The sequence below is a fragment of the Nestor notabilis genome, unplaced genomic scaffold (genome assembly GCF_000696875.1).
Source record: "Nestor notabilis isolate BGI_N333 unplaced genomic scaffold, ASM69687v1 scaffold3314, whole genome shotgun sequence".
In the NCBI taxonomy this organism is placed as follows: domain Eukaryota; kingdom Metazoa; phylum Chordata; class Aves; order Psittaciformes; family Psittacidae; genus Nestor; species Nestor notabilis.
This window is the reverse complement of record NW_009926691.1, coordinates 72,070-84,884: the sequence shown is the minus strand read 5'-3', so window position 1 is coordinate 84,884 and position 12,815 is coordinate 72,070. Positions and strand designations below refer to the sequence as shown.

Genomic DNA, 12,815 nt, shown 5'->3' with positions numbered 1-12,815 from the left:
TATGTAGACTTTGTTCCCTAATGAGTGAGACCGCAGTGATCTCTGAGTCTATCTCCAACCACCACAATGGCAGAAACCAGAGAAATGTTATTTTCTTCCTTCAGCAGGAAAGCAGCCTTATTTTACCTGCTTGTCTCTGTTTGATTTCTTTGCCTCTGAAAATGCGTGGAATGTAGTCTGATCTCAGTGTCAGTAATTTCCCAGTCCTCTCTTTGATGCTTGATACAGCCCTGTTAATTCTGATATACACTGACAGTGGAGCCAGTGATCCACTGTATAGTGCAGGGACCAGATGAGAGAAATCTGCATGGAGAAATGCTGAGTTAGGATTAAGTCTGTCAAAGCATTCCCTTTTCCTGCCTTCAATGTACTGGAAATGCTTCCTTGGTCCCATGCAGCAATAGAAACTAGTGTAATTCTCAGAAATTGTAAAAGATCATGAGGTGATAAAAAGGCAAACCCATTCTATTTTCTGTACTATACAGTATTTAGATTGTGTACTTAACTAATATGGACTGAAGTACAGATTTTTATATAGACTGTTGTAGACACATAAGACAGTGCATTATAAAAACAAATTTCTGAAAATGCCTGAACCGTCTTCACTTTTAACAGACAATATTTCATATTTGAAACTTGCTCAGGCCAGCATAAAGTTAAATTTCATTGATTTAAACAAATGTCAAGTATTCTGCTATTTTAAAATTAGGATCTCTGCTCATTTTACACCCAGTATTAATCTAGTCCATTAAACGAGTGTTATTTGCGCTTCACTTAAGCATCACAAATCTCTATGCTGTAGGTCGGTAACATGCCTTTTATATCTCTCACATTGTCAGTGTTAATGCTGATAAAAACCAAACAAATATAGTAAGGCATAATGTCCTTAAAATGATTTGAAATAGATATCTTGCTAAATGTCTTCTTGGCCATTGCTGTGGATAACTTGGCAGATGCTGAAAGTCTAAATACAGCTCAGAAAGAAGAAGCTGAAGAAAAGGAAAGGAAAAAGAATGCCAGGTAAAATAGCATGGGCATGTCGAGTAAGCAGGAGAGGGAAGGAGGAGGGTACTGAATTCTTTCATAAGGATTTTCTTTACTGTTTATAAATGTCTTTACCTTCTTCAAAATTTATTAGACTCAGGAGAAAAAAAAAAAAAAACAACCAAAGAAAGGATTTACCTAGACATTGAAATAACACAAAATTAATATGATTTTAGATAAAAGTTGGGTAGTAATTCAGAAAATGGCGTGAATTAAGGACATACTGATAAGCCAACTGATATTCAAACATTGCAACAGCAGGATTTATTGTGCAATTAGAAAAAGAATGTATCTGTTGTTGCCAGTGAACAACTCCCTGTGGAATCAGTTCTCTAAGCCTTATATAGACAAGAAGAAAACCTTCCTTTGAAATCAGTGCAGGCCTATTGAAGTCAATGCCAGTTGTTTGTATGAATCCAAGGGCACAGTTTATCCCTGTAGAAAGGAGTAATGATCATATGGTGAATTTTTTAGGGATTAGCTTCTGGAATTCTACTCAAAATTATAATCTTTTAAATGGATCATTGCATTCAAATGCGATAGATTTTTATTGCTCTGACACCTGCAGCTGTGTAAATCATTTTGAATATTTAACTATGTGGTTTTAGGTATGCTGTCTTAACTTCTCATAGAATGAGTGTAGTTCAGTTAAAATCTTTTGTCTTTACATGTTGTGCTTTGTAATTGTTACTGTATTGTTTTGTAGAAAAGAGAGTCTGGAAAATAAAAAAAGTGAGAAGTCAGAAGGTGACCAGAAGAAGCCCAAGGATAGTAAGGTGTTTATTCTAAAAATTGTGTCTTTTCTAAGAAGCTGTTTTACAAATTTTGCTGGGAAGTATTTCAAGACTGTTGGGCATGGTACAATTTCTTTTATGAACCCATCATCCCTACATTTTCTGTGGGCTTTGCATCCTCACAGAATCTCTTAATCCACAAAATCCTTTTTGTTTCGGGATATTCTGAGAAGGGAAGCTCTTAAACCATGAAATAGTTAATGTGAGAAAAATCTGATGTTATTTTAGGATCCCTGTAGGTATTTTGCCTGATAAATCCAATGGAAGAGGTTAATGAATGATAAACTCTTAGTAGAATGTTCAAACATTCTTGGTAATTTTTACTAGAGCTTGTTGGTTATATTCTCGTTGTGATCTACACAGCCAGAATAATGTGGATACTATAGTAAAATAATCTTCTGAAAATAGGTATTAAACTGTCACCTCTCCTATGTTCTCAGAGTTACCCTGTTTCAGAAAACTCTGACTAACCATAGGTATCACTTCCCTTACTCTAGACTATTTGGTTTGCTTTCTGTTGAATTTTTTACTCAAAGGTACATGTAAATTTATTTTTCTTCTTGTGCAACCCTTTCATTGCTGTAGGTGACAATTACTGAATATGGAGAAGGAGAAGATGAGGATAAAGATCCCTATCCACCCTGTGATGTACCAGGTATGTGAATACCAGTCAGAAGACAAATGCGTTTAAGTTTGTACACTAAAATATCCTCAACTTGCTCATGCTGAACACCAAATCAATCTTTTGAAGTTGGTGAAGTTGTGCTCTATTATCAGTGGATAAATGGGCCTGCATGCTGCTAAGTATTATCTTTTCCTACAGGTTACTAGACAGTACAAACAACATATGAGAGCTAATACTGTGAGTCTGAAGACTGCTCTGGTAATACTATCTGGATGTGAGAGCAAATTCTAAACTTTTCTGAAACATTTGGCAAAGAAGGACATTCAAGGGTTGCTGACGTTCAATCAGTTTTGTCTTAACTTCTTCCAGTCCAGTGAACATACTTACCTAAAAATCAGTTCTGTCCAATTGCCTGGATATCTGTTAAAGAAATCCACCCTTTTGATTACTTGGTGCTCAGCCGGTGCACAGACGTCAGCATCATTACAACACAGCTCAGGCAGGGACTGATCATCAGGGGCTGAGATTAAGTGGGGCTCCAGAGCCATGTGCAGAGGGTGTGAGTGGAGTCCCCAGATGAGGCTGATCAAAGCCAATAAAGACTATTAGTTCACTCAGGGCATTTATGCGCATGCCCATGTGTATATAAGCCTGTGACAACTGTATGAATGTTCATATTTTCATGGGTATTCATATATTTTTAAAGCCATGATATGAATATACATTTCCTATAAGCCATGTGTATTTTAATACAAGCCATGGTTTTATATTTCATGAACAAAACCTCAATTTTTTTTTATTTTATAGTAAAAAAGTGTTTAATTTAAAGTAGGTGAAGATGAAGAAGATGAGGAGGATGAACCAGAGGTACCAGCAGGCCCACGTCCCCGTAGAATTTCAGAACTAAATATGAAGGAGAAGATCACACCGATCCCTGAAGGGAGTGCCTTCTTCATTTTCAGCAGCACCAATCCGTAAGCATAATTTTGAAAAATACTGGTTTAGTCTGTTAATGTTTAGCAGCAAAACAACAAGCCTTCTTCCAGTGAAGCTGGGAATAGAGCTCCAGTATCTTCAACAGGAGAGAGTCTGGCTTCTTTCCTAAAATTTTCTGAATTACTTGGTAAATGAAAAGAATTTGATAAATATATTAATTTACTTCCCACTGTTGAAGATAATAGCATTTTGTACATACAGTCTGTCAAGTCCGCACATGTCTGAAAAGTACCCTTTAATGTGTATTAGCTATTTAGTATGTTAGTCACTGGAGATAGAAGCTGTGGCATAAGATCTGAGCATCTTCTACGTGAGAGAGGATTCCTGGTAACCCTAATAACCTTTGTGAAGCAATACAGGTGAGGAAGAAGAGAAAATGAGAGGGAGAAAAAGAGAAAACAAGGATAAAAGATGCATGTATTCCTCTTGGGGTAACAGCATTTTCCTGGATTCAGACCAACACTGAAGATAAAGACAAATAATTTAAAAAATGAAGAACAGTAATAGTTGGATTCATTCACTGCTCCGTATAACTCCCGAGCATTTGAAGTTCTACACTGATGAAGAAAGCAAGCTTCAGTAGTCAGTTGTTACTGATGGTTGACTGGAAGTGAACTAAATTCAGTTCCTACAGACTGAACATAACTGTTACATTTATATATAGCAATTTCATGAGCATTCTTAGAAGGGAGCTTTAAAGTTATTTGGCATGGGAGAATTGCTGTCTTCTCAGTGGTAGAGATCATTACAATTAAGTTGAGAGGATGGGTGTGATGATCAAGATGCAATGTTTTGGGCTTGTGTCTTATTCACTGCATGGGCTGCCTGAAGCTCTTCAGAATTTTCAAACAACTGGGAAGAGAGCTATTTAAACCGACAGTTTTAAGAACATGTATGCTGAATGCAAAAACAGATTCATTGAACGTATCAAATTGCTTTTGGCCTCAACTAATGCTGCATATTCTCAGGACAAAGTTGCCATCTTACTTAGCTAAGATGCACTATACTCAAATCATCTACTTAATAACAGAACAAATCTTCCCCAGGAGCCTTCTGATTCTTCAACAGAGCTTAGCCAACTTCAGTGTCAGTTATGAACGTGATCCTGTGTTTTTCCCAATTTAATTCCAGACCTACTCTACCAAGATCCGCAATAGCATTTGTAATGACCTTGGGCTCAGTGATTCTGAGCATATTTACAGTTTCACTTGATGTTATGTGGCTGAAACTTAGCAGCTCTGTAATTTTCAACACCCCCTTCTCCTGTAATTCTCTAAAAAAATCTTCATATAAGATTCTGGTTTGGGTTGAGTTTTTAAGTAGCACAATGAAATCTGTAGCCTAAGCCACATCTCGCCAGATGAGTATTTTTGATAGTTTTAATAAGAATCAGATGAAAATGGAGATCTGAAATGACATCATCTATTATTGGTCCTTTATGTGCCCAGTGGAACAAACACTGGAACTTGTAGTAGCGTTCATAACCTGTTTCCAAGCTCCAGCAGGACCTTGAAAATCCTCTCTCAGATTCCTTCGATAAATTCATCTTCAGTACAATGGATTGGATTTTGAATTTATTTACATTTCTAGAAATCAGAGAAGTAGCTTCAGCATTTGCACTGCTTTTAGATGCTGATGGTTGCTCTATTCTATCACTGTTGGCAGAGTAACAGAAAGCATGTTGTATATTAGCCATCTACTGAATTCTGTTTGCACATATGGTATATTTTTGTATCTCTTCTTCAGAATTCGAGTGGGATGCCACAGACTCATCAATCACCACATCTTTACGAATCTCATCCTTGTCTTCATCATGCTGAGCAGTGTTTCCCTAGCAGCAGAAGATCCAATTCGAAGCCATTCTTTTAGAAATAATGTAAGTCCTTCATTTTTATGTCTGAATATATCCTCACAAGATAACAGTCCTTTGGGACTAGTGCCTGATTTTTAATTTTCAAGTTAAGAAACTTTCCTTTTCCTTTTTCAAGTGTGTTAGTGTATGGATTTTGTAATCTGTTCTTTCAAAGAGGCAAGTGTGGCCACACTAATGAGTTTGAGTACCACCACATCAGACCTGAAGATCCTTGGATTCCTGTTTGGCCATATGAGAAACTAAACAAGTTTTACTTCTTTTTAAACTCACATATAAGATGAGGATCAGAGCATGCCCAGCTCCTTGCTTGCAGTGAAATGCCATTTCAGCCTATAATGAATCAAAAAATTTGAAAATCTTTCTGCATCCTTTTTTAGATATACTTGTAGAAACAAAACGTTTGTAAGAATATTAATCTTAGAAATGTCTCTTTTATTCATTATAATTATAGTTTATGTGGTGAGTAAACATCTGTGTTCTAAAACAAATTCCTCAACCCCCCATTTTAAGTTCTTAATATAGTAGAAGACTTGACTGTTACTCAAATGCACAATTATGAGACAGAGAAGCAAAAATAAATCCACTCTCGTGACCACTAATGTATATCTTACAATTAGAATCATAGAATCAACTAGGTTGGAAAAGACCTTTAAGATCATCAAGTCCAACCTTTACTTGTTGCACTTAAATTAGTAGTGAAGCAAGCCACCCATGTTATTGTAAGTTGTGCATGCTTTAGATTAGGTATGAAATAGCAGAGACAATGCAACTTGGTAATAGTTTGGGGGGACTTCTGGGATACTTTGACAGAACTTCCAGGCCTCTCCTGTCTTAAATATAAATTGATCTGTAGAGATTGCCATGGAGTTAGAGAAACTCTTTCAGGAAAAATGGGCTTACTAGGTCAACAGAGGTCATATCCTTTCACTTTTTCCTAGTGTAGATGCAGCCTCTGAAACTACTCTTTGGTTCTTGACTTTCATCAAAGGTAGGAAGAGGTCAAAGCACAAAACCACTCTTCATATACTATTCAGTAGATCTCTATGCTGCCCATAACTATAAAACTGGACAAGTGCAGTCTTATGAATAAATCACAATGATGGATAAGAAAAAGAGCTGGTTTCTGAAATTTTTATTGTAGAAATGGTTTGAAGGGCTGGTAATTGTTTTTGGAACTAGAGGAGTGCCAGGAAAGTGAAACTGGAGAGTGGTGGTAAATGAAAGGGTTATTCCTATTTGGGGCATAGGTAAAATGCATGAGTGGTTTCAAGAAGGCAATGCCCTCTTGTTGTAAATATTCACAAATGCACTAGACCTGCATATTTTTCCTGTTACTACCTTGAATGATCATGTTCCTTCAACCAGCAAACTCAGCAAGAGAATGAAAGTTTACAAATGAATACCTTTATGTATTTTTTTTTTTTAACTCTAGAATGAATTTCTTACTGATTAATCTTTGTTGAATGGCTTTAACATTTGCCTGTTTTTTCAGCCACAGCAAGGGACAGAAGGATGTGATCTTCAACTGAACATGGGGAAAAAATTATTTCCTTTTATATAATGTAATTGGAATACTTTCTTTGTGTGTTGTCTCTTTGTTTTATTTCTCCTTCACATTTTATTAGTTGCTGAACTGAAGGAAACATGTTTCTGTGCACAAGTGTTTGCTAGTTGGATTGCTGGATCATTGAAACTAAACTAGTACCCTACTGCAGTGCATGTTGATCGCTAAATGCATTGTTGATCGCTAGTGATATGGCCACCTTGAAAGGGTAAAATCTTCATCGTACTGAAATATATGGCAGTGTTCCTGTCAACAGCAGTGAGGTCAATATTGCATCCAGAATCTGTTTAGAAGTTTGCATATCACTAGGCAACTATTGTGAGTTCTTTTTAAATTTCCAACAGACACGTCACTGCTGCATCTTCCAAGGTCAAGAAAAAGAGTAGTAGTGCTGGTTTTAAGTAATATATTATTCATTAATTTGCTTTGTGGCACTCCAGCCCAGTCTATACAGGAACAATGTAATGCAGGAGAATGGAGAATGATGTGTGATCTAGAAACATCCATTAAAGTTTTATTTTCTGATGCAATACTTTAGTAAAAAAAAAAAATAAAAATAGACTTCTTAATAAGTATTTATTCTTTGTGGAAGATTCTGTGTCTCTGCTAAAGGCTGAAGAAAGTACCTGTGAAAGCAAATAGATAAAAGTCTGAATTGAAAGAAAGTGTTACTTATTGGGTCCTGTTAACTCTTTAGGGGTGAAATCTAATGTCGAAGTACAGCAGCATCCAATAAATTTTTAAGTAAAGAAAAATGGTTGCACAGTAGCTGCAATTCTAAACTACTTTGTTGTCTAAATTCCCCATCTATGTACTTTGATTAATTCAGGTGGTGTTGTGCATGTGGTCTAAATTGTAAAAATTTATTAGAGATGGATTTCTCACTGTGGTACGTATTATACCTTGCAGATACTTGGTTACTTTGACTATGCTTTCACAGCCATCTTTACTGTTGAAATCCTGTTAAAGGTAATGCATTGTTAATTGACCCTTGTTAGCTCAAAAACAGCTTTAGCAATAATGTTTGTAACTTTTTGTTTACCTTCCAGATCCTAGGGTATGCAGATTATGTCTTCACTAGTATGTTTACATTTGAGATCATTTTGAAGGTAACAGGTTTTTAAAGGAAATTTGTCTGAAAGGATTTTCCTTGTGTGTCACCTGCCAAGAAAAGGCACTTGAAGTGTTCTTCGCCTTTTCTCTAAGCGATCAAAGCTAAACTTTTTAAACCAGAGGATTTTTCCATTTGACAATTCCTCATAGTTTTGATTGGTTGTTTTTTACCATTTGGGTGCATGAAGAAGCTGATTTTTTTATCATTACATCAATATAATAATTCATTTTTTTACCCTTTTTAAACTTACAGTTGTCAGAAAAGGGAAAAATAATTCACTGCGCATGAGCTTTTCCTTCTCCTTGCTCTGGCATTTTCAAAAGAGATAATCAGTCTTTTAAGGAGGGAGCATGTAATTTGTCATTTCTTTTGCTGAACTATATTCACAGAGCTAAAATAGTAGATAACTATTTTCTTGCAATAGGACTTGCAAGATATCTTGCATTTATCTATCTATATACTAAAATACTTTGCATTTACCTTGGGCATACATTTAAATACACAGAAAGGCATAAATATGCTTGCTTAAATGTATTACCCATGCATGAGTCAAAAATTGGCATTTTAATGTATAGTTTGTGTACTGATTATTAAGAATATTCATTGGGGTTACTCAGATTTTAGATGTATGAGGCTTCCTCTGGCAAAGAAACTATATAACTGAGGGTTAGGTTCACATGTAAGAAAATGCTAAACAAAGAAATAAAAATTTTTGATGGAAATTTGCAAAATATTTTTTCAGAGATTTACACATGATTCCTAAAGGTTTCATGCTGTGTATATTCATTGTGAGTTTCAGTTGAGTAACCCTGTTCTATACACTTAAAAATTTCTGGTGCACTAAGAATCTGTACATAAACTTTGCATTTCCAGTTGAGGATTAAGCTTAAAAAAATCTCTTCTCCCAGCTTTTGCTCATTTTGCTGTGCATACTCTTCACAATGCAATTTGATTAATACTAATTGATGCAATATTTGGGCTGTTTACAAGATAAGTTGTACTGTAAGTAATACACTATTTTTATGCTTGAGAATATTCTCCCCTTCTTATTTTCAGCAGGGAGGAGCTTGCTATAGGATTGAGTAATTTTAAAGCATTTGTAGCATTCTAATACAAATACCCATTTTTTTTGCTAGAGAAAGGCCAAACTAAAGGAAAGAATGAACCACTGAAAAGAACTGTAGCATTAGATCAACCTGATTCCCAAACTAGTTCCCAACTAGTTTGAAGCCATCCAAATATTACCAGTGTTTCTGTGGCAGAAGAGAGTTTGTAAACTTCTCAAGCTCCTGCACTTCCAAGTGTGTTTCTCTAGGAGACAGAGGAGTTATAAAACATGGCAGAAAGAGGCATAAATGAATGCGTTAAGAAAAGCAAAATACAAACTAACTGAAAGATATTCTGACACTGAGTGAGTCAACAGCTATCCAAGGGAAATAGGAAAATCTAGGGCTTGGGCTGCTGAAATCTGGCACTGTAAAATGTTATAAAGAATCAAGAAGCCCCATTGTAGCAAAGAATGTAGATGCTACTGACTCTACATTCTCCAGGAAGCCTCTGCCCTGCAGTGCGCTCACATGTGTTTAAAAGAAAAATAAGTAGTACCCTAAAAAACATAATGGACAAGCAGAACATGACAAATGTACATATGCAGTGCCTGCTTTACTAACGTGATCAGACACTGGCTTTGCTTGCTTATGGCTGGAGTCCTCCATATCTTCCAAGCTGGGCTTTGCGCTGTGCTTTCTACAGTATCTAAGTTGTACAGAATCCGTGTGTGTTCTGCAAGCAGTAAGTTCAAATCTAGACCTGCAGTAACAACACCATTCCTTAGTTTCCAGGCAAAAAGAATATGAAACTGAAATTAAGATAACCAGAGGCAGTATTAGCTGCAGCAAAGAAAGTCTTACATGTCAAAAAAATAATTATTAAAGCAGACTCTCTCTCCCTGTGCTCTCTCTGAATGACTGCTCTGCAAACATGATTTCCATGGTTTGGTGTCAAGTATATGAATGAGGATGAGAATAACAGAAGAGCTGCAATGTCAGTTTTAGGCATTTAAGAATTCTCTTATGTAATCCCTATGTGGTGTTGAAATCCAGCTTACCATCCTGTTTGCAATACTGGGGAAATGTGTAAACATCAGAGCAAATGTCAGGGTAGGGCCTTGTGCTTTTAACCTTGCCCCAGCTGTGCTAATCTCCCAGCCCATTTAAACCAGTCCCTTCTGGTGTGGGATTACAGGCAGGAAGAAAGGAGCAGCGCTGGTGGTGGCCCAGGTGCTCAGCTCAGTGAGTGTCCTGCAGCAGCTGCTCCTCTGTGTGACCGTGCTCACCACTGCAGAGCTGGCTTTGCTTTGGTCTTGATCGGTGGAAGGAGAGAATGATTTGCTATATAGAGCTGTAGGCAAATCCTGTTGACATCAGAAACTATTACCACATTTTCTGGTGTTACTTGAGCAGAATTTTTATCATTTAAGTGAAAGATTATTGTACATAGTGGGATTGTTTTATATCTCAATTGCTTTTCGAAAGTGAGATAATATTGTATACATTCACACTCTAGGCAAGTGTCTTGTAAACAGCCTAAATGTGAATTTGAATAAATTGAAATATAGACTAAATGTGTAACAATTCTATTTTTAGATGACAGCTTTCGGAGCATTCCTTCATAAAGGGTCCTTCTGCAGGAATTATTTTAATTTGCTGGATTTGCTGGTTGTGGGTGTTTCTCTGGTATCATTTGGTATTCAGTAAGTACTATACTTATAATGGGAATGATTTATTTTTGCTTAGGGGTTTTATTCTGAAATCAGTATTTCAGCTCCTTTGTTCCACACCTGTGTGGGTGTGCAGTATCAGTATTCAGGGTTGAGACTGGCAAGAGGTAGTGCTTCTATATAGAGAGTGTTGTAACTCACTACTCATATGGATTGGAAATAAATTACTACTTCCCACTATTACCAAGAGAACAAGGAAGAGCACCATTACACTGTATTGTATAGCAAGTAATTCTTGGAGCTTCAGGAGATTTATATACCCTCTTCTGTGCTATTGGCACATCTACAGTCTAGTTCTACAAGCTCTTTTTCAGCATTGACCTATTGGGATATCTAACTTGACAGTATTTGCTGTCAAAAGAGCCTGAAGGTGCTTATTGATTCACTAAGCAGTTGTGCCTCATGTAACATCTTCCGCAAAGCCCTTAGTGACTTAGAAAAGAGCAAGGACTGGGTGTCAGTCAGCTACTTCCTATTTTTGTATTCTGCAAGCTCTTTTTCAGCATTGACCTATTGGGATATCTAACTTGACAGTATTTGCTGTCAAAAGAGCCTGAAGGTGCTTATTGATTCACTAAGCAGTTGTGCCTCATGTAACATCTTCCGCAAAGCCCTTAGTGACTTAGAAAAGAGCAAGGACTGGGTGTCAGTCAGCTACTTCCTATTTTTGTATTCTGCTTATACTAGAATACCTATTCCAGAAACTTTCAGCCTCACATTGCTCTTTAAAAGGCTATTTCCTCAAAATGCAGTCCTAGCTACTTAAATAAAGAGGATGTGAGTCATTTGAGATCTTTTCATCTGCAGCTAGTTGAAAATTAAGGTATTCATTGATTTACAGGACTTGCCTAGTGTCTTCAAAAGAGCTTGTCAACACTGAAAAATACTTTGGAGACTATTTTGCTACTGACCAAACTTAATTACTTTACAGTGTCAGACAAGCTTCTGAGCTGTTAATTCCCAAATTGCTCCAGAAATCAAAATAATTCTTATGGTATTTATGAGAAAGATACTATTTTCTAATATTAATAAAGGATCGATAACAAAATACTTAAAAAACTTGTGTATGTGTGTATATATATAGAGAGAGATTTTTTGAAATTTCATGTATAAGATAAGTTGCAAGAACATTGTTATTCTTAGTAATAAAATCAGTTACGTTAAAAGTAACAGAATAACTTTTTTCCCTCCCCAGGTCAAGTGCTATCTCAGTTGTGAAGATCCTCAGAGTTTTAAGAGTCTTGAGGCCTCTAAGGGCAATAAACAGAGCAAAAGGACTTAAGGTGTTTATTTTTATTTTTTAAGTTATATTTCTGTTGACCTTGATTGTTCAGTCCTGCCTGAGGTTAAAAATTCTCGTGCAAGAAGAATTGCCTCAAGAAGTTCACAGGGCAATGACATTAACCAGTTTCTGATTCTTAAACTTACTGCATCAGGTTCTGCAGTTTATATGTGGAGGAACAGAAGTGCGCCTGAGAGCAGATTTTGACCATAATCCTTGCTGTGAAGCAAAGTGTTAGAACAGTGTTTGAATTGTTTTTCCATAGTATTTATGTAATTTTTAGTCAGTTGGTGTTGATGGGTCTGTGTTATAGACAAATCTGGAAAACACTTTTAGTTATGGTAATACTGACAACATAAAAACAGTAATTTAAAAAAATAATCGAAGTGTGATAAAATAGACTTCTATGATGTGTATTTTGAGATACTAAGAAGTTGTATTAAAATAACTTTTGTTTCTTTCTTTCCAGCATGTTGTTCAATGTGTCTTTGTGGCTATTAGAACTATTGGTAATATCATGATTGTTACAACTCTGCTGCAGTTCATGTTTGCTTGTATTGGAGTGCAGTTGTTCAAGGTAAGTAGACACTCAAAATTTACACTGCATCAAGAAAAGCAAAGCTGAGCCAAATTCTTGGTGGCTTGCTGCTAGAACTGGGTTCATCCCATTCTGAAACAATCATAGTATAAATGTATTGGTTTCTCTCATTCTGTGTTTTGTCATTGCTTTTTATTTTATATGTA

General features: G+C 36.2%; 1 protein-coding gene across 1 annotated transcript in view; it reads left to right on the top strand.

Moving 5' to 3' along the window:
• The window catches only part of CACNA1D (calcium channel, voltage-dependent, L type, alpha 1D subunit), a gene marked incomplete at its 5' end in the record, with an annotated part of 117,339 nt that overhangs the window by 49,473 nt on the left and 55,051 nt on the right, over positions 1–12,815 (top strand). The window contains 9 exons of the mRNA XM_010013655.1: positions 906–1,020; positions 1,751–1,820; positions 2,424–2,493; positions 3,293–3,437; positions 5,206–5,335; positions 7,946–8,005; positions 10,656–10,762; positions 11,985–12,072; positions 12,541–12,648. Of these exons, the coding sequence (XP_010011957.1) occupies positions 906–1,020; positions 1,751–1,820; positions 2,424–2,493; positions 3,293–3,437; positions 5,206–5,335; positions 7,946–8,005; positions 10,656–10,762; positions 11,985–12,072; positions 12,541–12,648 (893 nt within the window). The remainder of the gene's footprint in view (positions 1–905; positions 1,021–1,750; positions 1,821–2,423; positions 2,494–3,292; positions 3,438–5,205; positions 5,336–7,945; positions 8,006–10,655; positions 10,763–11,984; positions 12,073–12,540; positions 12,649–12,815) is intronic.